We start from the raw sequence: 25,183 nt of genomic DNA, 5'->3' as shown, positions 1-25,183 counted from the left end.
CATAACATCATTCATGGCATCATAATTAAGAAACTCTTAAGAAACAGTGAGTATTGAAATTTCCAGAACATTAAGAAACTGGAGTACTCAACATCGACCTTTGTTTCTTATAAAAAAAGTGAGTGTATTAGTTACCCCATCAATACAGGAGAGCCTACTTCTTACATGGACAATTTGGCACGGAATATGGGTCCTTATTTCACACAAAAACCGGACATAATAACTATTTTTTCTAGCTGCATCCCATTTGGATCCAAAGCTACCCCAGCGATGTTTTTATAGGACAGGATCCATTTTCATATTTAATTCGTCGATGCTAAATCTTTGTTTTTATCAGGTGTAAAAACATTGCGCAATTTCTGCGGAAAAGGACGAAATTTAAACAGCATATAGCTTTCGTTTCTATGGAGGACAATTGATTTAATTCATGATTTAAATATTTATGTTCAGGGCCTTATTTAACATACAGCGATAATCAATTTGTGCACTGATAAAATGTTAATATTGTTATTATAACAGTCACAAAAAAATGATAAACCACATTGAAATGGTAAAATACTAATCACAATTCTTTTTGCTAGATATACGTACTCGTTAAAAAACAGTTATTACTAAAAAACATATCCATTTTTAACATCCTGTGAATCTTTATCGCGTGAATGTGTAAAAACACTTAATAAGACCATTCTTGTTATTCTGCTCTTGTGTTATCCCTTTGGCGACGATCTTTCCCACTGATAAATCGACAAATGTTGGCCTTGGAACATACATAACATTTTCTTAACAGGCATTTTCTTGTCGGCCTATAAGTATCTATTTGTTGTTCTTAAGAGGCAACTCCTTGAACGTGACTTTACGTTGTATTATGCCGAGATTAGCCGCTCAACATCGGCAGAATGGGAATTGTATACCAAAGTATGGGCTAGCTTTTTCCTGGTAAACGTCTTTCTCTCTTGGTTGATGTTAATCTGTAACATGCTTCTTTCCTGATATCAAAGGACCTTGTTTCCCAAAAAACGCAAGTAGCATAAGTAAAATATTTTTAGTTTGTAAAATATGGTTGTTGTTACACTTAATTGTCAGGGATGCCCCCCCCCCCCCAACGAAAGGTCTTTGCTGCTATCATAAAATTGATCAGCAACAATCAAGTGCAATATAGGCTTGAACATCTCTGATTTATTACTCACTTGCAGTTAACATGATGAACTTTTCAAAACTGTATTATAAATACAAGTCATTGTCACTGAAAAGTCTAGCGAAGAAATTTTTACACATTCCAAAACTTCTACTCGAATTCCGGCAAAGTTTTTTCTTTAAGTATAAACTAATTTCGCCTGTTTTCACGTCGTACTTCTCCAGATTTGTGTGTCAATTAAAACAATTTCTACGTCCAATTTGAGTGCAATCAAGTTTATATTATTGATCCATTTAGATGCACAATGGCCTGTATATCAGGTTATGGGCAATTTGGATGCATTAAGAAAATTGGTCCTTAACTATAAGCTGGGAGGTTTTACTCTTGTAAAGAATCAAATATTATGTGTACATGAAGATCCTTAAAGATTGGAAGGGTGATTAGAGTTAAAAAAGAAATAAGAGGGTTTAGAAATATGAAGGGGCGAAGAAACTGGAAACTCAGTCCTAATCAGCATCGGTTCTATTTCTAGCTGCAGTCAAAAATATAGAAAACTGAATGTAGAAAAAAATATATAATTGATACTTTGACTTTGAAGAAATATGCGTCAATAAGAAACTTACTATTTTATATTACTTTCTTGTTACAATGACACAAAAATTTAGAAGTAAGGTCCAGGGACTAGAATGCTATCCAATGAGAAAATCATTACAAAAATCTTGAACTACTTCTTTGTAATGCTTCTTAAGAAATAATACATTCATGTCGCGAGAGCAGGAAAACGCCGAGATGACAGAAAAGGGGATTTGACATCAATGTCGTAGAAAAAAAGTCGAGATTGTAGCTTCTGAGAACTCACATACACGTGCAATGCATTTAATACTATAACTTTCCCTCTATGCTTTTATCATCGAGTTCATCCTCTGTTTCAGCGAGGGCATGGCCACCAGACATGGCTCGTTTAGCAAGGTAGGCTTCTCGTTTGATTGCGATGTCAAGGCTTTCTGGGATATCTGGTACCATGAAGTCGATCAGTATGTGTGTTGCAAATACGAAATGCTAAAAGATAAGAAATCCTTTCATTCTCACAGAGAGGCCTTCCATGAAATCAGAGTTTCTTCAAATTGACTTTAAGTACGAAATTACTTTCCAATGTCTCCTAACTATGAAGCAATTCCGATTCAACTTTAACTCTCTATCAAGGAGAGTTTATATCACACGATGATATTTTCCAAAATCCAGCAGAATTTGGACCAAATTTCCCTTTTTGGAGAATGATAAAAGAGGAAGCTAGAATTTCTAATTAATTGTTATAAATATTTTAAAACATCGATGTTTTACAAAGAAGGGAAACAAAAAATTGCAAGCAGTTATGTTACGAGGACCAATAATACGTACTGCGGACAGCACATGCCTGCAATATTGGGGTATTTCAATGTAATGTAAATGATGCTAAGAAATATCTAGATATTCTAGCCCCATTTTTAAAAACATTTTCTCGTCTTTTCTTAACTATCAAATGCCTTCTTCCTGGTAGAACAATAGAATTATACTTTTACAAGCTGTCCACGTCACGTATATTGTACAGTCTTTCCTTCTGTAATCAAGAGCATCCTGGGAATATTGCTTAATTGTTTTACTAGTATTGAACAGGTATATCTGGCTTTAGATTCCATAAAACACTCATTAAGAACGGCTGCTTGTTTGGTACAGCTGTAGTTTTCACATTCTTCTGCAATTTTCTCCGAGAAGGGATTCGAACACGCGATCAGTTATATTGTCTGTCGTTCTCTACAAACATGGTTACCAGGTCTCAAATCCCATTTCAAATCCCATTCCAACTCACCTACACCACCCCTTTCTTTACCAATCTTGTAAGCAAGAGAACAAAGAAGCTTTAATTCCACCTATGCATTTATCCTTTGAGAGCCATTAAAATCAGGGATGACATATTCTAGTGTTCGTTTACTCTTAAATCGACCCCTTAAATTGGCTTCTTTCATTTCATACTTTTTGAGCAAGGTTATGATGGCAACCCCGTCAGCACAAGCTGGTTTTCCAGGGGTCATGGAAAATCATGATTTGCAATTGAAATGGTATAAAACTGAAAACAAACTAATTACAAGACAGAAATAAGAGATAAATTCGTTTGCTTTCATAATATTAGTTCAAAAGCAAAAAAGGGTGTTTTTGATATCAGGTTCAAAACTGCTACAAAGAGGTACATTAAGACATGCTTTCTGTAATATGACGGCGTTTACGTGCGGGAATGTAGTCGTGCGAAAAGGGTTCTGTTGCGGATGAAAGTTTCTTAAAATCAGAAGACAAAATCTACGAACAATATTGTTTTGCTTATTAAAGTAGCATGGACAATGCAGCGCATATAAATCTGCAAGATTGTTGTTTCAAAGTTGCCGGAAAAAACGCGGATATACTTTGTCCTATTGAACGGCGCACTTAGCTTAATTGCCGCAATTGCAGTATCACGTTTTTGTACTCTGTTTTTTCATATATCTAAGGCCCAGTTGTCAGTTGTCATAAAGAGGAGGAATGCATAAAGGATGGAAGCTTCTCTATCAAAGAAACTGTAAATGAAATATGGTTTCTAAGACATACCTCAAAAATGATGACAAAGCCAAGCTTCAAAGCTAGCAGATGCCAATAAAACGCTGTCAAATGCCCATTATCATGGCGGAAATCTCTGTATCTAAAGAAGATTAAACAAAGTTTAAAATGTTACACAATCTTTGGATTCTGAAGATGTTACACAAAAAGAATTACCTACAAGTTACTTTATCACGCTGCATATATCAATGTTTCAATCTTCCAGTATTTATTACTAGATCTTCAATGGTACTGTTTTAAAATAAAAAGCATTTTCTGATCCCAGTTTTTGATAACAACCTGTAGAAAAGTAGATTAAAAGCTATAGCCTAGATGCTAGAGCAGCCATTTATAAGCACAATCGGATTGCATGTGATCTTTTGCTGCTTCAGTATCAAGTGTAGCGTGAAGCTTTAGAACAGTATGGTGTTAAATGATTGATACAGTAACTCATCTAATGGTTGCTAAAGGATGATCAAAACTTTATCAATGGAAGGGCGCCATTGCTTCTAGCCTCTGCTGCATTAACTTTCTTTTGAAATTAAGCGCTAAACACAAAATTTTAAGTTTGAAAGGAGTACCAAATTTAAGATGAAATAACGAAAGAAAGCGTAGGACCATAATTTCGTGCTGTTAGAGACAACAAGCAAACATGCACAAAAAGCTGAAATTATTACACGAGCTAGTAACATTATTACAAAAAATATATTTGCAATTGTTGCTTTTAATTGCTCTATCTGGGCTTTCGGTCAGGTGTATCAAAACAAAACTCAAATATTATTTCTTTTTCTTCTTTTTGCTTTTTACTTTTTAAAAATCTGACATTACTATGAAAATGCTCATAGGTCACATGATTTACGATCCTTTCCTATTTAAAGTAAAATTATTGCTTTTTATAGACTTTACTGAAGATGACTCCAGATAGAATCAAAACGTGATTGTTGTCTAACTGATAATGTTTAAACGACTTTTGTTAACTGATAAAACCAAACTGATCATAACTAACCCACCGACTTGTAAATTTATCGACTGACAACGGATTAGTCATCACTTGGATAAATTTCAAAAGTATATCCCTCTTGGTCGCCGTGCTGATTATCTACTTTATAATCAAGCTTTCCAAGAAATAAAAATGCCCTTTGCTCTATATTCTTATTCGTACTCTTGAATTGTCTCATAAAATGAATAAACTTCATGAAAATAATTAGAAACAACACAATTTTTAAATGATTAAAAGCTTAAGAAATTTAGAAAAATTTTTTCTGAGAATCGACAATTTGTTTCTGACTGAATGGTCTGACAACAATATTTGTTTAGAAAGTAAATATTGGATAGCTTAAGGCATAAATTTGGCTGACGAAACACCCTGCCTTAAAATAAAAAAAACGTAAGTTAACAGCAATAAAATATGTATTCTGAATATGAAATTATCAAGCAATGTTACCTGCACGGAAGCAAAGTAGCATTTTTGGGAGATAAAGCCAAACTGTAGTTGAGATAGCCTTCCAATGATCCATCTTTAGAAACTTTGTAGCGATAGAGTAATTTTGGGAGAAAATTCGAGGTAAAAGCAATCAGGAAGGCCTATGGCACAAAAAAGAATTAATATAAATAACATGGAGAATTACTGCCTCGAAATCTTCGATGCTAGTTACAATAAATAGCAAAAATCTGAAAAAATTGAATCAAGGATGTAAATACAAAAAATCGATCATTTTGCATTGATATCCTTGCTAACAGATTTAATGCCGATAATTAGTGGGTTCTTCACCAAAATTGGAACATTAAATGATCTTCAACTTCTGAAACATTGAATCACCAGTGGCGTAGCCACAGAGGGGTGAAGACCGATTTCCATTTGACATTTTTTGTACGCGCGAACGTAGCGCCCGAATCTGAGCATGCGTAGCTAAGTGCTACTGTCAAGTTGCCAAGCGCAAGAAAAGTTGAGACCCTATCAACTTTCTGGCGCTCACAGTGGAAGCTAAATCGAGACCATTTGATTTTAACTACGTATGCTCAAAATTGGGCGCTACGCCCGCGCGCACAAGGAATGTCAAATGGAAATCGGCCTTAAAACGTGTCACTAAGCTCAGTTGTAAAATTTTCACTTTTGTCTTTGCTTGTAAACTAGGACCAATGTTGACATTGCATTCAATTCTTTATATTCTGCGCGAATAAAAGGTCGGTGGTAAAAATTTCAAAAGTGCTTCCAAACAGCTGAAAGCTTGGATAGAGTTTGATTAATAGCTAGATTTTTGACTTGCTCACAGAATCACTAGCCACAATATTTTGTGGAAACCTTTTTGCCTTGCCCCCTCACCGAAAATTTCTTGCCATCTTGAATTAATGCTGGGAAACTGATGCAAAACTAAATTTCAAAATTTTTAAATGAGTTGGTTCTCAATCAAATATGTGTTGCTTACATTACTAATAACGGCAATTTTTGCAACGGCCTCGAGAATATTGAACCAAACTCCAAGATCCTGAGCTCTCTCTGCAATCGGCCTTCTAGTTTCGCAAACCAGTTTATTGCTGTCGATGCGAATTTCGAAGATGTTGTTGGCCAAAGCGAAAAATGGAGCCAAAGGGAATGCAGCCACAAAGATTGTAATGAAACCAAACTGGATTACTAGAATGTGAGACAAATAGTTGATCAGGATTTTATATGCTAGAGTTTTTGATAAAACGAATTGGTTTGATCTAAACTAGAGGAACTCTGGTTGGTTGTCTAGCTCTAGTGGGATGGGTGAGCTCCCTTGGGCTAGAATTTCTGGCGCCACCCCTTTAAAATCATAGCTCACTGATTAACAATATCAGTCTGGACATACCCATTTCTAGATATTCTGCAAAAAGACCTTCATTTTCAGCCAGCTCATAGTCATCTTCCCATCTAGGCTTGTCCACATCTGACTTTCCTCGCTTTCTTTTCTGTAGCTTTTGTTTAATCAAACTGCAAAAAATATTTGAATTTTTAAAATTGTCAAAATATTCCCAATTTAAGTAGAAGGCGTGCATAAACTGATTCAACAAACAGTTATCCTTCTTTATTTGAATGATAAACATACAAATTGGAAGAAACACTTATTGAAAATATCTTACGGAATAGCTATCTCTTGGATATTTCCAATCAGCTGTTTGCCAACCATGATGATGACCAGTTGCTGGGCAAGTTCAATGAGGCATCCACCAGGTCCACACTTCGAGAAAAGAAATGACAACATGATGACAAGAGGACGTAACAGAAAGCCAAAAAGCGACAACAGGACGTAAAAGAAAGCCAGAAAGCCAAAGTTTATGTTGAAATAGTGAGGTTTATACTGTACTTAAAAGGAAAAAAATTATCATTGTCATATAATTCACACCAAAGACAAAGAAGCAAGATTGGTTACGCTCGATATTTGCTTCTAACTATTTGGCTATAAACCTCACCAAATACAAGCTAGAATTTAGCTAGGCAGTTTTCACGAAAATTTAGATTGAATCCAGTTTTAGACCTTACTGAATAAAAGTCTTCAACTTCTAGTTTTGTTGAGTCTTCGTTGCATGTAGCATTAATCATTTTCATTGTTAAAATTTGAATAGGACTTTATCTGCGGATGTTGCGCTTATGTTCTGAGATAAAAGGGACAATAGTCTACTGTCTAAACTAAATGAACTGCATTGGGGTGGGGTCAACTTTTCACTAGTTATTAGGTTAAAAAACACCCTTTATAAAAGTTAGCAAAATAGGAAATAAACAATAAATACAATTCGTTAATAGATTGTTTCCTTACATGCGTTGAAATCATTTAGAGTTTGGAATTGAATAGTAATTTAAGGTGTTGGTTAGACGGTGATTTTATGACCCTGCCTACCTCTTCCTGCCTTAAACCCATCAGCTTCTTGTAATTTCCAGGATACCCAATAAGCCTACAAAATGAAAAATGGTTATAATTAAATCAGCTTAAACAGCAGCTTCATATTGCCACGTGTCCAAGAACCAGCTGGAAATTACTCGTATTTTCGAATCATATTTTCAATATCAAAATAAAAGTCAACCATAAACCTTTAAATTTTACTATTGGAAAAATAACGAAAAACGGCGGTTGCCTGCTGCTGTGAGAAAATGCAGAAGTAGTAAGTAACTTTTAAATCAGCATTGTTCGATCCATCATAATTTGACCAATGTTAAAAATCTACCATGATACACAGTCCTTACAAATAAAATTCATAAAAATACACCCTTTACGAAAGCAGATATAGTAAAACTCTAACAAAATACAAGTAGACGCTCAAAGCTATTGAAATCTTTGGAACATTTCATGACAAAGCATAAATAAGTACGTTATGTTATTACAGGAAAATATATTTAATAATTTCACTTACTTTCCTTTGAAGAATGCAATGTAAAAAATTGAGCCATAGAAGTTTACAAACTGGAAGACGAAAACCTTAAAGGTCAAGTTATCTTCATATTCGGTTTGCGTTCGATGCATCTCTGAAATGAGGAAGGGAACAGTTTGTAACAGAATTCTGCATTGCAAAATAACTAAAATTGCAGTTTATTAGCAGCATTCTTAAACGTCTTCGAGTAAAGGAAATTAATTTCGTGGTAAATTCTTCATCGGACAAGTAGAGGTGCATATCGAGCGAAAAATAATCAGTTTGGCCAAATTTGTCACCACGAAAGTCAAAAGTGAGGTCAAAAAGCACCAGGAAATGAAAAAGATAATTTGTGCTTGAATTACCTGGGTCCAGAGTCTCCCTCAACAAAGAGAAGGAACACAGGGGTGGGGTGGGATTATTATTCTAAAGGCTTTAACGCCAAGGACAAGATTGAATATAGCTTAGATTAAAGGTTTTTCATTAAAATAGGTTAATAAAACAAAATCACTACTTTTCAAGTTATAAAAGCTTCTCAAGTTATAAAAGCTTCTCAAGTTATAAAAGCTTCTTAAGAAGATAGCAAAAGAAAATGGCGTTTTTTTAAAATCAATCTCTCTCATTTTTGGAATGGATGTGGAAGACTTGCGAAAAATGCTCATGATAATCTTGGGCCAAGATATCTTGCAATTACTCCAAAATCACAAACAAAATTGGTAGATTCTTCTAACATTATATAAATTTTCAGAAAAATATTTCGAAAGATATTGTTTTACTATATAACCAACGTGATTTTACATAAAGTAGCTCTAGATCAGGTAGATATCCAGGAGCTGTCTAATTATTTGGACCAAGACTCTAATCCTTAGATATAGCCACTGATCAGTGGATATAACGCGTAGTTTATCATTAGAGTTTATTGTCTTTGTGTCAGCCGATATCTTTATTCATTTCTTGTACAAAGTCGTTATTTTATTGTAATAAATTTTGTTCATTTTCGACGTACAACACGCACAACTTCATTGATTATCATTTGATATCTTTGCTAAAGATAGCATAACACAAAGTATGCCAAGAGTTTGTTCAAGAAACAGCATAGTTCCTTATCAGTAAAATTGAACTGCAAATGTTCCAATGAAAAGTTTTAACAAAAAGAATAAAATCTAGTCTGGAAATATTTGTCCAAAGTTAGAACAAAACGCCCGAAAATATCATTCGACAAATTTTTGTAGGCATAAGATATATAGCCAAACAAAAGAAAAGAGGTTTGTGCTAAAAAGAGTATTTTCTATTGTACATAAAGTCGTGTAAATTATTCGTTTTCTTAAATAATGCGACGATATCAAAATAGTAATATAGGGGAAACCATCACGTCATGTACAGTGTCCGAGGTCGTTGCCAAATCAATAAGCCTTTTGAAGCCTTCGCAAGGGTTTGTTATGAACTGTAGGATTTAGTGCTTAAACATTATCAGACTTTATTACACTTACCCCAGTGAGTTAAAGCCAATGCAACTTTCTCATAAACCTGCAGAGAGTATAAGCATGAAGCTTATTATGAAAAATAATTAAATTACTCTGACATATCAACCATCGAAGAGTTTGAATAAAGAGACAATTGAGTTGAAACCAGCAAAAAACAATAGCAGAGACTGTCTGCACTACTTCAGCTTATAAACACATCAGTGAAACGGGCTTTCGCATTTGAAAAGCCGCCATACCGCCACTGACGATTTGTGGGCTATCTGTTTTGCCAAAAATAACCTTCAAGCTTATCTCACACTACAATCAATAGCAGACATCTTCATCTCTCATGCTCTACTCTTTACTCACTATCCACTATACTATACTCTCTCCCCTCTAATCTCTTCCTTTTACCCCCTACTCTCTTCTTTCTAACCTCTACTCTTTTCCATCTACTTTCTACTCTCTGGTATCAACCTTCTACTTTAAACTTATCTAACCTGCTCTACCCTACCCTACTTTATCTACTCTCCCTACCATCTTTATTTTCTCTACCCTCTCTTTCTATATCCAAAAACATCTACATAAATGTTCAGGTAAAACTCTGGCAATAATGAAAACGTTATCAAGAGAAAAAAGTATTAATCAATGTAAAAGTACTTACACGAGACAAAATCAGGATACACAGTAGGTTACAGAAGGCTCCTGATATATTTGCAATCTGAAGCGCACGGGAAGCTGACAGAGAACTCTTGGCTAGGGGTCTGTATACAAGAAGCTTGTAGACAATGACTCCGATCATGAATATAAGCACGAGAGAAACCTAGAAGAATAATCATTTAGAAAAAGAGAAGTGCACATGAAATGGTATTTGCTTAAAACATACCTAGATAATGAAAAGCTGATGCAATGGGAAAATTCTGTTAGGATATTCTCAGTCTTAAGTAGGAAATTGGGCAAGTAAGTACACTAAAATTATCGTGTTTAGAGTACATAGAAATATAAGAAATTTTAAATCGAGTTCTTGTTTATCTTATGCGACAGTTGAAGAATGGGCTGTAAACATAACAAGAGCATTTTGCTCTGGTTTTTCAAAATTGTGGTTCATAGTTCTTTGGCACCACGGCACTATCCAATTGTGGCTACTGTATTGTCAGTGGGTAGTCATGCCTATCATGCTTCAAATGGCATCGTTATTGCAACGATTTTCTTGACAAAGGTACTTTATTTAAAACTGTGTACATTTTTGCGGTCACTTTGACTTCATAAAGACAAACCAAAATGTACGAAAAGCTCAGCTTAAAAAATCAAATTTGCCTTCTACTTGTTAAGAGTTTAAATAGATATATTACCATGGTGACAATGACAATAATTCCAGAGAACAAGCGACGTTTCCTCTTGTCTTCTGGGAAGTGGGGCTCCATTATTCCAGTGATAGGGTTTCTTTCGACCGTAGGTGCAAGTGCAGCAAATGTGGGGCGTGGTCTCTCCTCCTCAGACTCGAAACCGAGGCAGTCCCAGTGATAGGCTAATGTTATCTCCTTTCGTTTCCAGAATTCCAAGAAGAAAACAGCTGGAAAAGAATCGGGATTTTACACACTTAATTCCTATCACGTATGTTTTTATACACTACATTAAAAATTAACAGCGATAATTAAAAGATACAGTGCATACAAAAATATTGCTATTCATCAATACCAAAATGACACCCGGGGAAAAAGGCTGCCAATTGTAGAGAACAATAAAAAGACTACTTAAGTCAGTCTGAAATCAAGTCTTTAATCATAAATCAAGACATAAATCAGTTTTATAAGGCTGAATCTAATTTCTAAAAAATTTGTGCTTTTATATACTTTACTCGGGTTCGCCTACATATTTTCTCCTAAAATGCCTCACACGACCATGTTTCTTAAAGAAATAATTCACAAGGATTTTGTTAACTCGGTAATCGTAAAGGCTGCAAATTTCGATGATTAAAATGTTACAACAATTCGAAAAAGCAATTTCTCTCTACAATTCTCCTTCTTTTTATCAATGGAAATAGTAATATGCAATATCGAATATGGTACTGTGAACCATTCATAGTTTAATGAAAAAATTGCGTCTTACCCCAGAATGAAACGAATATTGCAAAAAAGACAGTCGCTGCATTATCGAACAAATAGGAAACCTGCAAAAAAAATTTATCAACTTACTCAACAGTATTCTTTTAATAGATTAGAAAAATAAAGATGGAAGTATTTTTTTTTGAAAAAATACAAATGCTTTTTTGAAAAAATACCTTAACTAGATTGCAACTTTCTTTCAAATCCCAATACTTGCAGCCAAACTTTTCATCGCATCGAGGACACATTCTGTACTCTCCTTTTTTCGCTTTGCAAATGTCAATCCTATCAGGTCAGAAAGCAAAAATTATAGTGCATCGCATCAAATTATAAGCCAAAGTACTCGGGTTCTACTTTTACTTCCCTTGCTGCATATATTGGTGAATTCTTTCAACATGGGGGACACAGAAAACTTATGTTGACAAATGATGACGACAGTGATAATGGAAACAAGAAGGTCAATAAATGTTAATAGGCAACAATTATAAAAAAGGCAAAGATAGAATAAAGAAGATTAAAATGACTGCAATAATTATGACAATGAAAACAATGATAATGTTTGCGAATGATGACTAAAATGATGATGTCAACAAGACAAGTAAGACGACGAATATGAATTTATTGATAAACATGACAATTTGCTGCCAATCAAAAAGTTTTCAACAGACTTACGCATCTTTGTTATCCAACGAATTAATAGTTAAAACTCCATAGATGAAAACAAGCAAACCAACAAATGAAGGAAGAATCAGCCATGCAGTATACTGGCCTAAAAGAGAGTGACAGTCAGACATTTCGAGGCATTCTAATAAAGAATTAGTTATTGTTCCATCATACGTATAAGGTATCGAAAAGGAAGGATAACGGCTTAAAAATTAAGTTATTACTAGAGATATTCAAAATTTTTCCCACAGAAATGATCTTCTCGAATTCATTATTAATAATTTGATTTATTAAATCTGTGAATGCTCTAAAGCTTAAATACTTTTGCAGTAAGAATTTGAAAATTTGCAGTATCACGTTGAGCAGGGAAACTTACCCAACCATGCAAAATATAAACCAATCTTCTCCCCAAAGTAGAATCTGACAAAGTAATGAGTTAATGAATAAATATTTAAGAAGCAAAAGTCCTATCTGGGAACCACGATTAGATCGTTCAAAGTGATTATACTTTCAAGGTATATAAACTATTTCATATGCGTTAAAGAAAAACAAATGCTATGGAATATAGGAAAATAACAATTTTTCATTAAAATAAAATTTGATGACCAAATTATATCTATATGTCATTGATATTTTGACATGGAAATTATTTTATATTAGGACATTGTTAGCTGTTTTAATCGTAACTATATAATTGCACGTTTGAGAGCTTTGCTAGTTGGTGAAATGTAAAGGCAGCAAGTCAAACGTGACATTTTTCATGATAGAACGAAAGTCAATTTGAGATAGCCCAACAACAGGGCTCTGCCCGTGTAATGGCTCTGAGTGCCGCAGGTGAAAGATTTTCGAAGCTTTTTAATTCTAAGCTCTGTAGAAACCTCGTCTCTGTGCGCTGCTAGCAGAAACTGTTCCACTTAAACGAAATTCGAATGCTTTATATAACAAGTTTAGGTTTAAAAACCTCAGTTTCACTAACCTTATGTGATCAAGAGGCTGGTATTTACTCCATTTCCCCCAGCGTCCCCAGTAGTTTTTAAGGATCTAAAAATTGAAAAATGAATATAAACGAAATAAAGAGGTGTTGTAGTTAATATGAAATAATATTGCTATAAAACAGAAGTTAATGCAGTCCAATTCCAAACAAATAAAATTCTATGTTATGAAAAGGCACAGCTGAATTTAAAAATAGGGAATTTTCAAAAGCTAGACAGAGTGGCAAAAAACAGCAAAAATTCTGGGCTGAGAACTGAATCGTAAGCCTAAGCCATAAAAATAGTTTTCGATGTTTTGCGAAAAAACAGATTTTGGTCAAAAAATTTGGCTAACAGGACAGCTTCCTTTCGAAAAGGTCAAAGCAATACCTGGTTGATTTTGGTATTCTACGTTCTCAATCTCTTTTTATCTAAATATACCTTTCAGTTTAACTCTTAACATGTACGAAACATTTAACTATAAAATGTATAATATCCAGAGAAACGGTGTTAATCCGCAAGATTTGCGTTTTAAGCAATACAAAGGCAAAATTCTTCTCCTTTTGAAAAACGTGTTTGTCTTGGCATCAGATACAAAATGGTGCATAATTTCCCAGTCTACATTAAATGAATTAATACGGCAAAAGGGAGTTTGAGTTGGGAGAGAAAAGTTCAATACAAGGAGCAATTAGAGAGGGAAAAATCCCTCCAAAGTCACGCAACTCTGAATTCCCTTCACATTGCGTATATTTTCACGCTTAGAATCAATATAAAAATAGACTAAGGGGAGGCCTACAATGATTGCCAAAACTATTTGGAACATCCAGCAATTTCGTTTCAACTCATTACCCCAATACTCCTATTCTTGCACCCTCTTTCCCCAAAAATGATACTGATAATTTAGAATATTATCGCAGAAGTCGCAGAAAAATGCGTTCTTCCTAATCCCCTACGTCGTTTTGTGGTAAACCAACATTGTTCAAAGGATGGGGGGGGGGGGGGGATGGTTGAATTTGCCCTTGGAAACTGACGTTAGTGTACAAAGACTTTTGGAAACAGGCATTGTAGGTCTCGAGATACAAAAAAGAAAGCTGTTGATACAAATGCAGTCGGTGAACAGACCTGTCTGTTATTCATCTCTGGCTCTGGCTCAATTCCTCCATCTTCTGGAGCCAAATATGGCTGACGTGTGTGTGGTCCCTGTGACAATAATTTTTTTAGTTAATTCACATGTAAAAAAACACAACTTCTAATTACATTGTTTCTAACCAGGACCATTGGAAGCGGGGAAGCGGGAAAATATTTGTCAAACTGTAGTATATTTCCTTTATAACAGTGTACTGAATGGGAAGCGATACAATGGGTAATCCTCCCACCCCCTCCCCCCCACCCCCCTAAATACGAATCTCTTTCCAACGGCACTGCCAACTGCTAATTTTCAAGGAATTAATGATATAACAATTTATAAAAACTCCAAAGAAAAGCATTCTGTGTGCAGCTCCAGCAATCACGCAGTGGCTGTATCTACAAACATTGATAGCAAATTGACAGCCAATTGTTTTCCAGAGCCATTCAAACATAATATCAATGCTTAGTATAATGCCTACAATGCAATAACTTCAATACCTATTTACTGAAACCTAGCTCCACCCCGGGAGATATGACATTAGTGGGGTTGGATGAGTGATTTACGTTATGCTGGGACCAAGAGCCTACTTGGCCAAAAGAAAGTCTTGTTACATTAAATCCAAGCTAGATAAATTCTTGTATCATTACTTTACATTTGCGAATTCCGACTCAAAATGGTGCAAATCAAACTTATTGGGAGAGGTTTCGGATACTGCAAAGTCTTATACATACTTTGGATCTCGCAGTGGTAACAACTTAACGAATGAATAGATATAAATGATAAAGAAAATTTGATCTTACGACGTGAAGCGGATAAGCGGCAGCGAAGCAGCCCTCAGAAACCAATCTCTCAATACCTAAAAAAAGATACTTTGAAGTCTACGTCTTGACTCTTCAAATCCAAAACATTACGATTTCCATCCAAAACGTGTGTATTACAATATCAGTATGAAAAACTCGAGAAATTTTTCCTCGATTCGATTAGCCTAGCTTTTGAAAGAAATACTGCATGAAATTTCCCTCACGAAATTCCTGATATTATAAAGTATTAATTATTTGGATCGAGTGCTTTCGCTGTTATTAAGTATCCAATTGTTTTTAACACAGTTCTATGTAGTTGGATTTCAAATACATGAAACTGAATCACCGTGTAGTGCGTATCAAAACGATCTTTGACGTAACGTTGCCTAAAGATGTAAATAATGTGAAAAAGTATCAACGTTGGAAAATAACGTTTGCTGTACTTTTTGCAGACATCATAAAACTGTAAAATTCAGTTGCAGCCAAGTAACAGAATTCTACGCTCTTGAATCGTTAGAAATTTTTCTTTCTAACAGGCATGCTTACCTATTTCTCCCCTCTGCCTTTTTCCATATGGTGCCGTTTCCAAGATTTCATAAGCAACCCTTGACCTCTGGGTATCGTTGAAATATGTTTCGGGACTTTCATTTCCAATAAATCTAACAAAAATGGTGGTTTCAAATCATGCGATTAAAATTGATATTAGCTGTGAGCTGCCAAGCAAATACGAGAAAAGAAAATTGTCTGTTCTTTCCATTGGTATCTGACTCTATGATAATAATTAAAATCGAATGTTTTAACAGGATGACCTATCAGTACAATATATACTGTTACCATTAGGGTCCTGATATTTAAGCACTGATTAAAATATCGAAAAACTAAATACAAGAGTCCACTAACAGTCCAATCCAGAGATTGAATAATTTAAAATCAGATAAAATGATTTTCTAAAAATCGTCTAAAAAGGAGTTTAGATTCAATCTTTCTGGCACCTAGTGGTAAGTCGTTAAATTCTTTCCCTGCCAGATAATAAAAACCTTTGCGTCATTCCAATAAATCTAACAAAAAAGGTGGTTTGAAATCATGCGATTAAAATTGATATTAGCTGTGAGCTGCCAAGCAAATACGAGAAAAGAAAATTGTCTGTTCTCTCCATTGATATCTGACTCTATGAAATCGATAACAGGTTTGAAGCGACAGGCGTATTCTGATCATAAATATTTTTGGCATCAAAGCAATCTGTTGTTTGTAGATGACAACTCCATATATTATTTGTTTGTCTTTTATGTCATTCCAGAGAAAGCAGGGAATCCTAATTATTCGTAAACGAAATGCAAGAAAGGAAAATCGTGGCAAAAATACCTACTTGTACATTTTTTCTGCTTGGAAAGTTGTTGTAAAATAGTCCGGTGGTGGATTTGGGACTTCTTCTTGAAATGGATTTGGTAGATGAAACTTCGCAAGCATTCGCTCGGTCCAGTTGGTTTTCACAGTGTCACGACGCTTCGAGAAAATTTGCAAAACGTGAACAACAAAAAGCATGATTTTCTCAATGCAACACAAAACAAAACCTCGTGAAGATTTTCGTGCTAAACTTTCATTTGATCCTTTTGTTGAAATTGAGATTTAAGTTATACTTAAAATTTAAGAATTTTACTTCTTAACCAATAAAATACAAAAACTTTAAGTCATTTAGTCACCATGGTATCTTATAGGCAGCAAAAAATAACGGAATTGTAAAAAGAAACGAAAGTCTTTTTCTTTAATCGATTTAGAAAGAATGTATTGTTTTTTAAAGATGGATGTCAGCGTAATTTTACAGACCATGTTTGCAGGATTCTGACAAAATTGTGCAAGAAATGCAGGAAAATACAAGAAAGAAGTTTCAAAAACTTATGGTACTGCATAGAAAACAACGGCATTTTACCTGTGTGAAATCTCAAACACTTCAAAAATGCTACTTATGGCTATGATCTATAACTTTTAATATTTCCACGAAATGCTGTAACAAATAATTGGGTTTGATAGGATTCTTGAAAAAGTTTAGTTTAACGTTCTCTTCAAACTTAGTTTTTCTTTTGGCTCTGAAACAACGCCTCACTTAAAAAATACCACGAAGAATTGCTAAGCAAGCCAAATATATTTTATGTAATACCTGCAATGGAGCTCTGAAGCTAAGCTCCTCCGCATAAAATTTGAGTACTTCGAATGGACAATGGCATTTAATAAAATGCAGATTGTCGATTGTAATTTCCTGTCAAAATAAAATGTTTATTACAAGAACAAATTAAAAACATTTGTTATAGTTTCAAGAAGGTTCTTTAAAAAGCTTAAGTGTTTTTTCTGGTATAGTTTAGATAATCAAGTACACATTGCATCATTCGAATGCTGCATAGCACAGGAATAAACTCTTCTGAGACAACGCAACCGCGGTACTTAAACTTGCAGCGTCATTAGCAGACAACGTCCAAAGGTGATTAAGCATGGACAGCTTGAAAAAGTAAGCAAACTGCAAAAGCATTAGATATCAAAACATCAGATACAACTTTTACTTAGAAACGTTAGAGTCAACCAACAGATACTGCAGTGGCTTAAGCAATCTGTCAATTATTAACTGGCCAGCCAACAAACATAATAACACACGTTTATCGATTGGTCAGTAGTTGATTGACAGATGGCCTAGGCCACTCTGGTACCTGCCAATTACCTTCAATGGTACAAAATATTAAGAAACAGCGCACAGTTCGATTTGTAAGAATTTTGCAGTTTCAAAAATTTAAGCGTTGTTGGTTACCTCTTCCATCTCTAAATGTGATTTTCTTAAATTTTCAAGGTATTTCTCTCTGTATTTTACTATTTTCAGATCTACTTCTTTGTCCACTTCTTCACTAAACACCAGAACATAATCTATGAAAAAAGACATTATTTTGATAAATGCAGGGTAAACTTAAGGAAGTCATTACAATCCTTAATAGATTCTTTTGCAGCCATAAAAGTGTTTTATTCAAAAGAAAATGCTGATTTCTAAATTTTACAACTTCGTCTTCTCTTCTAGAACATTTCTCAAAAGGTGTGTTGATATGGGTTAACTTTACGCGGATTTGATGTAAATCCTCTACACAAAGTTTTGAGATTCACTAAAGCCCACGATGCAATTTCCTTTGTGATACCAAGATCTTGGATCTGATCAGCCGTAAGCTGAATGAGTGAATAGCTTGCAATATCTTTGGGGTGGTTGTTAGTCAAAGACAAGTCATGTAAAACTTTCTTCAGACAAGGAGTGGCACAAACAATTATTCGACGGGAGGTCTAAAACACAGCCCTTGTTCCAGGCTTATAAAACTGAGTTCGATTTTTTGTCAAAAAAATTGGAAACTAGCATACTCTAACGAGGAGGGGATGACCGAAGCCTTCTAAATCCTTCAAAAATGCTACCCCTGCCTCACAAATTATTCCCAGGGCGATATTCTTTATTAGTCTGTAATATTTTGTCCTCCAATCATATCCTCCTAAATTTGGTAAGCAGACACCAAGAAAGCATAACTAAGTTCCCAAAATTTGCATGACCATGTCCAGCAATATAAAATAATATTATAATAGCTATACAAATGAATATATGAATATAAACAGTGAATAATATATAATAGATATACAGGTTCCACAAATAAAATGAATAAACTTACCAATTTTCCTAACACCATCACGAAAAAAACAACCCATTTCACCATTTAGACCATCATCAGCAAGGTCCTACCAACAAAAGAGCCGTATAATCGATAATATCCAGTTCTCATATACAATAGAACGAATCGTACTTTGTTAAAAATTACACCATCTAATTCGTTTTTATTCCATAGTAAATGTGAGAAAAAATATTCAGCGAATGAAAGCTCAGACGGCATGATTGCTCTCTCCTCAGAAACAATTTATTTGTTGAGTTAACAACAAAACAACTTGATAGAAAAAATTGCACAACACAGAGGCCGCAGATATTGAAAGAAATTGATTGGAGAAGTAGCTAGACACGGTTGAAAGGGTGCAAAAACCTAGTGTATCAATATTTTTAATAGAGATTTTAAAAAATAGGAACATTTCCTAAAACGCTGGTTTTTAAAACAGAACAAAAATTCGAAATAAAAACAAAGCAATGATAAGGTCATAATAGATCACAAAACCAGTAGCAGGAAATTCAAGATAAGCAAATCTTTTCCTTGCTTCTCTTAGAACAGTAATACTTGAAAACACTGCATTCAGAACTGCCAGATACAAGGCCGGCAAAACCGGGGAAAGTGGGGCTTCCTTTCTGCAGAGCAAAATAAATTTTTTTGAGACAAAACTGGAAAGAAATGTACTTTATCATTCTGCAAGTAACTGTTGTGCTTTAAATATGCCCATAGCTTTAGCTTTGTTACTAAGTCTTTACCAAACAAGGCCCAAATAAAATCGAGCACGGGAAATTAATCGAAAAAATGGGCCATTGTCCAAGTTGAACAATAAATTACAGCTTGGCATAGGAAATAGATCAAGAAACCTTATCCACAATAATTTGGTGCCACATAAAATGGTGGAGTTTCGTTTTCCTATGGCTTAAATTTGGCTCCAAAGATCTATTTGATTAGTTATTCGTGATATGCCATAAACATTCCGCTCACATGGTTACCTTCATGGCTATCGTTGGCAACAGAGGACAGATATTTCCCGTCGCCTTGTTTATCAAGACTGATGCAGGAAATGTTTTCAAATTGTGCTTTAAAATTCGGTTTTATTTATTTAAATTTGCAGAAACTGTAGCCTGTGTTCCAGACTTTCAAGTTGAGGGTATGGGGCACAGACTAAGAAACTGTGGCATCTTGGTAATCTTGGCGGGGTTTTGGGCGGTTGCAAACAGTGTGGCTAAATCTCAAAAAGACCAGATTGGAATTATGCCGAATTTGCCATGTAATTGTGCTAGATTTGCAAAAATTATGCTAAATTTCAAATCAGGGCAGCCCTGCTTGAGAAAGAGGCTAGCGCATGCTCAGAACATCAAAAGTGGCCAGAGTTGCCATTTGGTCTTTTTGACCACTCATCTAAAACACAGTGTACTCAAAATTGCCATCTTTTCTACACAAAAAGGCAATTTAGATCAACGGTTTTGACATTTCTTAACCCCTTGGCCATCATAAATTGATTTGGCTGAAGAAACAAAAGTTGGCAGAATTCTGGCAGCATGTTGCAAAAACCACGAAAAATGCAAAGGAAAATTAATTTTTGGCATAGATAATATTCAAATTTTTTAGAATTATTTCAAAATTGCAAATAAAGGGGGGATGAAATGAAGTAAAAGATAACAGACTATGTAAGATGAAAGTAAGTGAAAGCTTTTGTAATCTATCACTCCACTATCACTCCCAGTAATTAGCAAAAATTTAGCTTTTTTGTGTACTGCATTTAGCTGGCTGAATTTGGCAACCAACCATGAAATCTTTGGCTGCCAACCATTCAAAACAACTGGCAATATCCTGAAGGTGGAAAGTCACAATTTACTCCCAAAATGAAACCACAGATGCTGGTATAAAGTGTTTGCATTTGGTAACGATAGACAATGGATCAATGGAAACAATGTTTCTTCTAAAAAATATCAGAATTATACCAGTGTTATGCTAGATTGCAAAATAAGCCCTTGGGGGATTATTCGAGGACTTACTGTACACATAATCCAATAGTTCCGGTAATAAAGTCTTCTACAATTTTATTTTTTGATCTAGCGCCTGCTTTGCAGGTGCTTTACAGGGCCGCCGGGCGCAGGTTTGAGCAGGGGGGCCAAAAGGAATAAAAAGGGCATATACATATGTTTTTTCATAACATTGGTTATTGCCAAAATAGGACAGCTTTCATGGTAATTCAGAAATAAAGAAAAAAGTTACACAGCGTAAATGGCTATATGCTCCATTTAGGGGTCACGCACTCTTGGGCATACTTAATTGTATAATTCCTCATGCACGTTAAAGTTTTTCGTTTGCGTAAGTCTTTCATCAATGTATGATTCATATTTTCTTTAAAATTCGATTTTACCTAATTTTGTTTTTGATTTTCATTGTAAGTGGAGATCGCGGCAGGCACACATCCTCTCCCCGTACTTATGGTAGGTGCATTATATTCGACAAATATTCCGATTAATTACAACATACCAAAAAAAATAATTCCACATTAATGCGATCATTCATATAAAAGTAACAAAAACTTGCAAGTTAAACAGAAAATATAGTGCACAAAATTGAAAGGAATTATCGAATTCTTCAAAGTAAATTTTCAGTCTCTTTATACTTCAAAGCGAGTTTTCAGTCTCCATCTCTTCCAAAATTTAGCAAAACAAAAAATAAACAGCTAAATTGTTGTCTTTAGACCAATTGAATTTTCCGAGATTATATACACTTCGTAATAGTACGCTGGTCGACCTGGGACCTACCGTATTCTCTCTAATGAGCGCTCCCTTTCGCATGGGCTCCGACAAAGGTTGAAAAGTGGGGGGGGGGGGGGGGGGCCAAGAGAAAATTTAACACCCATAACAAAAGATTTTAAAAAATTCTATTGTTTTGCAAAAAAGTGGGGGGGGGGCCAAGGCCCTGTTTTTGAAGAAAAATCTCCAATGAGCGCTCATTTGAGATAGTGTTGAAAATACAGATATTCAAGATGCTACGCCAGTGTTTATGCAAATCGACGAGGGTTCCGACTCGGAAGGAATTGACATCTTGTAAATTTTTTGCTTTAACAAGTGCCATGCAAATTCAATATTAATCTTTGTAAAGAAATGATCGTTTGAATCTCAAAGCTCAGTTTTTATTGGTGGATATCTATCTATCTTCGCGCCCCTCGCCAATGTGCGCCCCTCTCCAATGAGCACCCTTCTCTAATGAGCGCCCCCTCTCTGAGGCCAAAAAATAAAATGAGTGACCCCGGCGTTCAACACAACTGTTTTATCTTTAAATCCCTGCAAATCCCTTCGTTTTGGTGGAAATCTCGTGCGGTATTTGCAAGAGTGAATTGCCCCTTGCGCTGAAGTACATGCCATATTTAAACTTGAACCAGTAAGCCCTAGCTCCTAATTAATGAAATTTCGGGCACTGATGCACAAATTTCGTCTGGTTGAACTCTATTTGACGATCCCTCCGGAGTCCGTCATGTCCCCTTCGAAGTTATCAACTGACTGTTTGCATTTACAACAGCCAATGATTAGCTGTTTCAGATATCAACCCGGAGAGAGAAGGAATTATTTGAGAAGGATGTGAATACGAAAGAAACAAGGCTCACCATGGTCTGGTATCCCTTAATGAAACTTTCATCTTCGGCCATGGTTACGAGTAATCTTCACTACCAGTACTCTAAGCTTCAGCATCGACCAAATTCAAAGTTTTGGTTTTGGTACAGCAAAACTCTGGCAAATAATAAAGAATTATGTAGCTTTTAGCAACTTCCTGTTGCCTTTTTACCAGCAGTCAGTATCGTCTCCTTTTCAAATGTTGTTCAGTAAACAATATCAATAATAAGAGCTGATTGACAAAGGTATTGATAACCCTCCGCCTTTCAACTATTGTTATGGTGTTGTTTCTTTTGTTTCACCAATCGAGGTCACGCATTGTAATGCAAATATACTCTTTTGGCACCATTTCCCTCCAGGTCAACAATGGGCATTTGTTGAATATAATTTGTACTCAAAACAAAACGGGTCCCGGCAAGGAATTTTTATTAGTTTTTAATAGCACATCAAGGGGTCTTGGGTCTCACTTTACATAACTGGCGGTCCTTTTAGGATGTCCCTGTCGGGAAGCGCCTAGCACGGGCGGCGCTAAAAAATTCTTAGGGGGTTCCCATTACCAGGCAAGCAAACATTAGAAGGACCTTTTTGCACAGAATTATCTCCCAAACAACTTAGCACTGTAAATCACCGCAAACAATTACCACTATTTTCTCCTAAAACAAATTCAAATTAAAAATTCATGTAATTCATTATATATAATTTCCTTAAATATGCTCTTACCTTTAGCTTGGTTACTATGTCCTAACCACAAGGACATATATGAAATAAAACATGAAAATTTGATGGAAGAAATTAGTCATTGTCCAAGTTGAACAACAAATAACAGTTTGGCATAGGAAATAGATTGAAAAAGATCCAGAATACCTTGGTGCCAGCACAAAGTGATGGAGTTTCGTCTTTTCTTCGGCTTAAACTTCGCTCGCAAGATTAACGGATTACACTCTTTTTTTATAAGAACCAGTAAATTCAAGTTCAGGCTGACTGTTCTTAATTTTTTCGAAAATCTGAGGCTGGATTGTTCTTAATTTGTTCTTAAATTGAGAGGGTGTATGCAGTGCTATTGCTAGCTTTTTCGCTCTAAGGAGGTGTTCAGGCCTCATTTGCCAACAAAGTGAGTGAGACAGCCTTAATTAGCTGACAAATTTGAATATTCACCGAAAAAGCACCCACACATCGCTAAAATCCTCGATTTTGAGAAAAAACGTTGTTCAAAATTGCATTTTGCAGAAGCTCAGCCTCAGCTTGTTCTTAACTTCTGACCAGTTTTGAGGCTCGTGTTCTTATGAAATTTTTCTTATAAAAAAGTGTACTGTTATTCTAGCTTCGTTTATAAAGTTTTGCACCGAGACCAAATTACATTGATTCGATGGTGAAAGAGACTGTCACTTTGATGTGGCCATATCTCAACCAGCTCATCTTCCAATCCCAGAAATATCTTTTGCTTCTCGCATTCCCATTCTAAATTTCTTTTCAAGTTGAATTCTATTTTTGTTTCTTTCTTCTTCTTCTTCAAAGTCTCAAAATCTCGTTATTAGGTTTCACAGTGATTCCTTCTAATCTTTATATAGCAGCATTTATTGTTTTATCGTTTTCCTCTTTTCAAAAATTAGCTAAATAGTTTACAGCTTTGTTTTACTTTCCTCTTATACGACAGGACGTATAGCCAATGATGATGTTTGGTGCCCTCCCTTTGGCAGCACTAAACATTTCGATGGGCTTTTCAGCATTAACGTTGGGTAATGCGAGGGGTGAATCACTCTCAAAAATCTCGGGAACCTTTCACAAAATAAGGAAATCTCTAAAAACATTGTTGAGATCTCAAAAAATTTAAAATAAATTATGAAATCTATGAAATCTCACCAAATCCTAAAATTTTGCTGAAAGATTTTGCAAAATCCAGGAATATTTGAAGCTTATTTGAAACGAATCCTCGTCAAAAATCTTTGCAGTTTAAATATCAATATCTCTTATCATTAGAAAAGCGTTCATATTAAGCCCCGTTCAAACGCTCAAATGGCAAAACTTTATTACGTTACAATAAGTCCTTGAGGGGCAATGTCCACGTTTTTTTGGTCTTGATATCAATGAAACAATAGTTCATATTCTGAATCCTGATTGACTCTTGACATTTGAATATAGCACTGTTTTGGATAAACAAATGAAGGGTTCACTTATATTTTAAAGAAAAGAAAGATCTGAAAACTGCTTCATATTTCTAAAGCAAGCAATGAAAGTCTCTTAGCTTGAGCAGCACCAGACTGAGTTTTTCAAAAAACGTGTGAAATACCTAGCTTGCCTGTTAAAAGCAAATAAGGTTTTCACACTAGATATTGTTCAGCATGGTACTTTGAGGTTGGGGATAAAGGGAAGATTTTAAAAACGAGCCGACCTTCAAAATAAATGAAAAATTTTAAATTTTATTTACACTAGAAAAATTGTTCAAGAGCCATAAAATCAATAGTAAGTAAACGGGGGAGAAGGTCCCTTCTATTTTTGACATGAGAGTATGATTTCATTTATTTAATTGAAGAATATCCTACTCTTCAACCTGATATTTGCTTGATACACCCGTAAAAAAGGGGGGAGTATTGAACACCTTTTCTAGCACCACCCCTGATTACTAATTCAAACTAGACAATAAATAAATTGCC

At 35.1% G+C, this 25,183-nt stretch overlaps 1 protein-coding gene across 1 annotated transcript; it reads right to left on the bottom strand.

Annotated features, from left to right (window-relative positions):
- Window positions 1–147: 147 nt before the first annotated feature.
- Window positions 148–25,112, bottom strand: LOC135688468 (anoctamin-7). Its single transcript, XM_065205329.2, has 24 exons — window positions 22,526–25,112; window positions 18,919–18,985; window positions 18,030–18,142; window positions 17,391–17,489; window positions 16,602–16,738; window positions 15,782–15,894; window positions 15,236–15,291; window positions 14,429–14,506; window positions 13,312–13,376; window positions 12,712–12,755; window positions 12,345–12,441; window positions 11,849–11,957; window positions 11,677–11,737; window positions 10,920–11,140; window positions 10,232–10,390; window positions 9,595–9,631; window positions 8,108–8,219; window positions 7,597–7,651; window positions 6,842–6,939; window positions 6,571–6,692; window positions 6,166–6,371; window positions 5,184–5,323; window positions 3,752–3,842; window positions 148–2,194 (listed from the first exon to the last, which is right to left on the bottom strand). Exons 1-24 carry the CDS (start codon window positions 22,565–22,567, stop codon window positions 2,018–2,020), a joined length of 2,499 nt encoding a protein of 832 aa, XP_065061401.2. The 5' UTR covers window positions 22,568–25,112; the 3' UTR covers window positions 148–2,017.
- Window positions 25,113–25,183: the final 71 nt, after the last annotated feature.

This window comes from Rhopilema esculentum, chromosome 19 (genome assembly GCF_057945365.1).
Source record: "Rhopilema esculentum isolate cy_ngs chromosome 19, ASM5794536v1, whole genome shotgun sequence".
NCBI classification, from domain to species: Eukaryota; Metazoa; Cnidaria; class Scyphozoa; order Rhizostomeae; family Rhizostomatidae; genus Rhopilema; species Rhopilema esculentum.
This window is presented reverse-complemented; position numbering and strand designations above follow the sequence as displayed.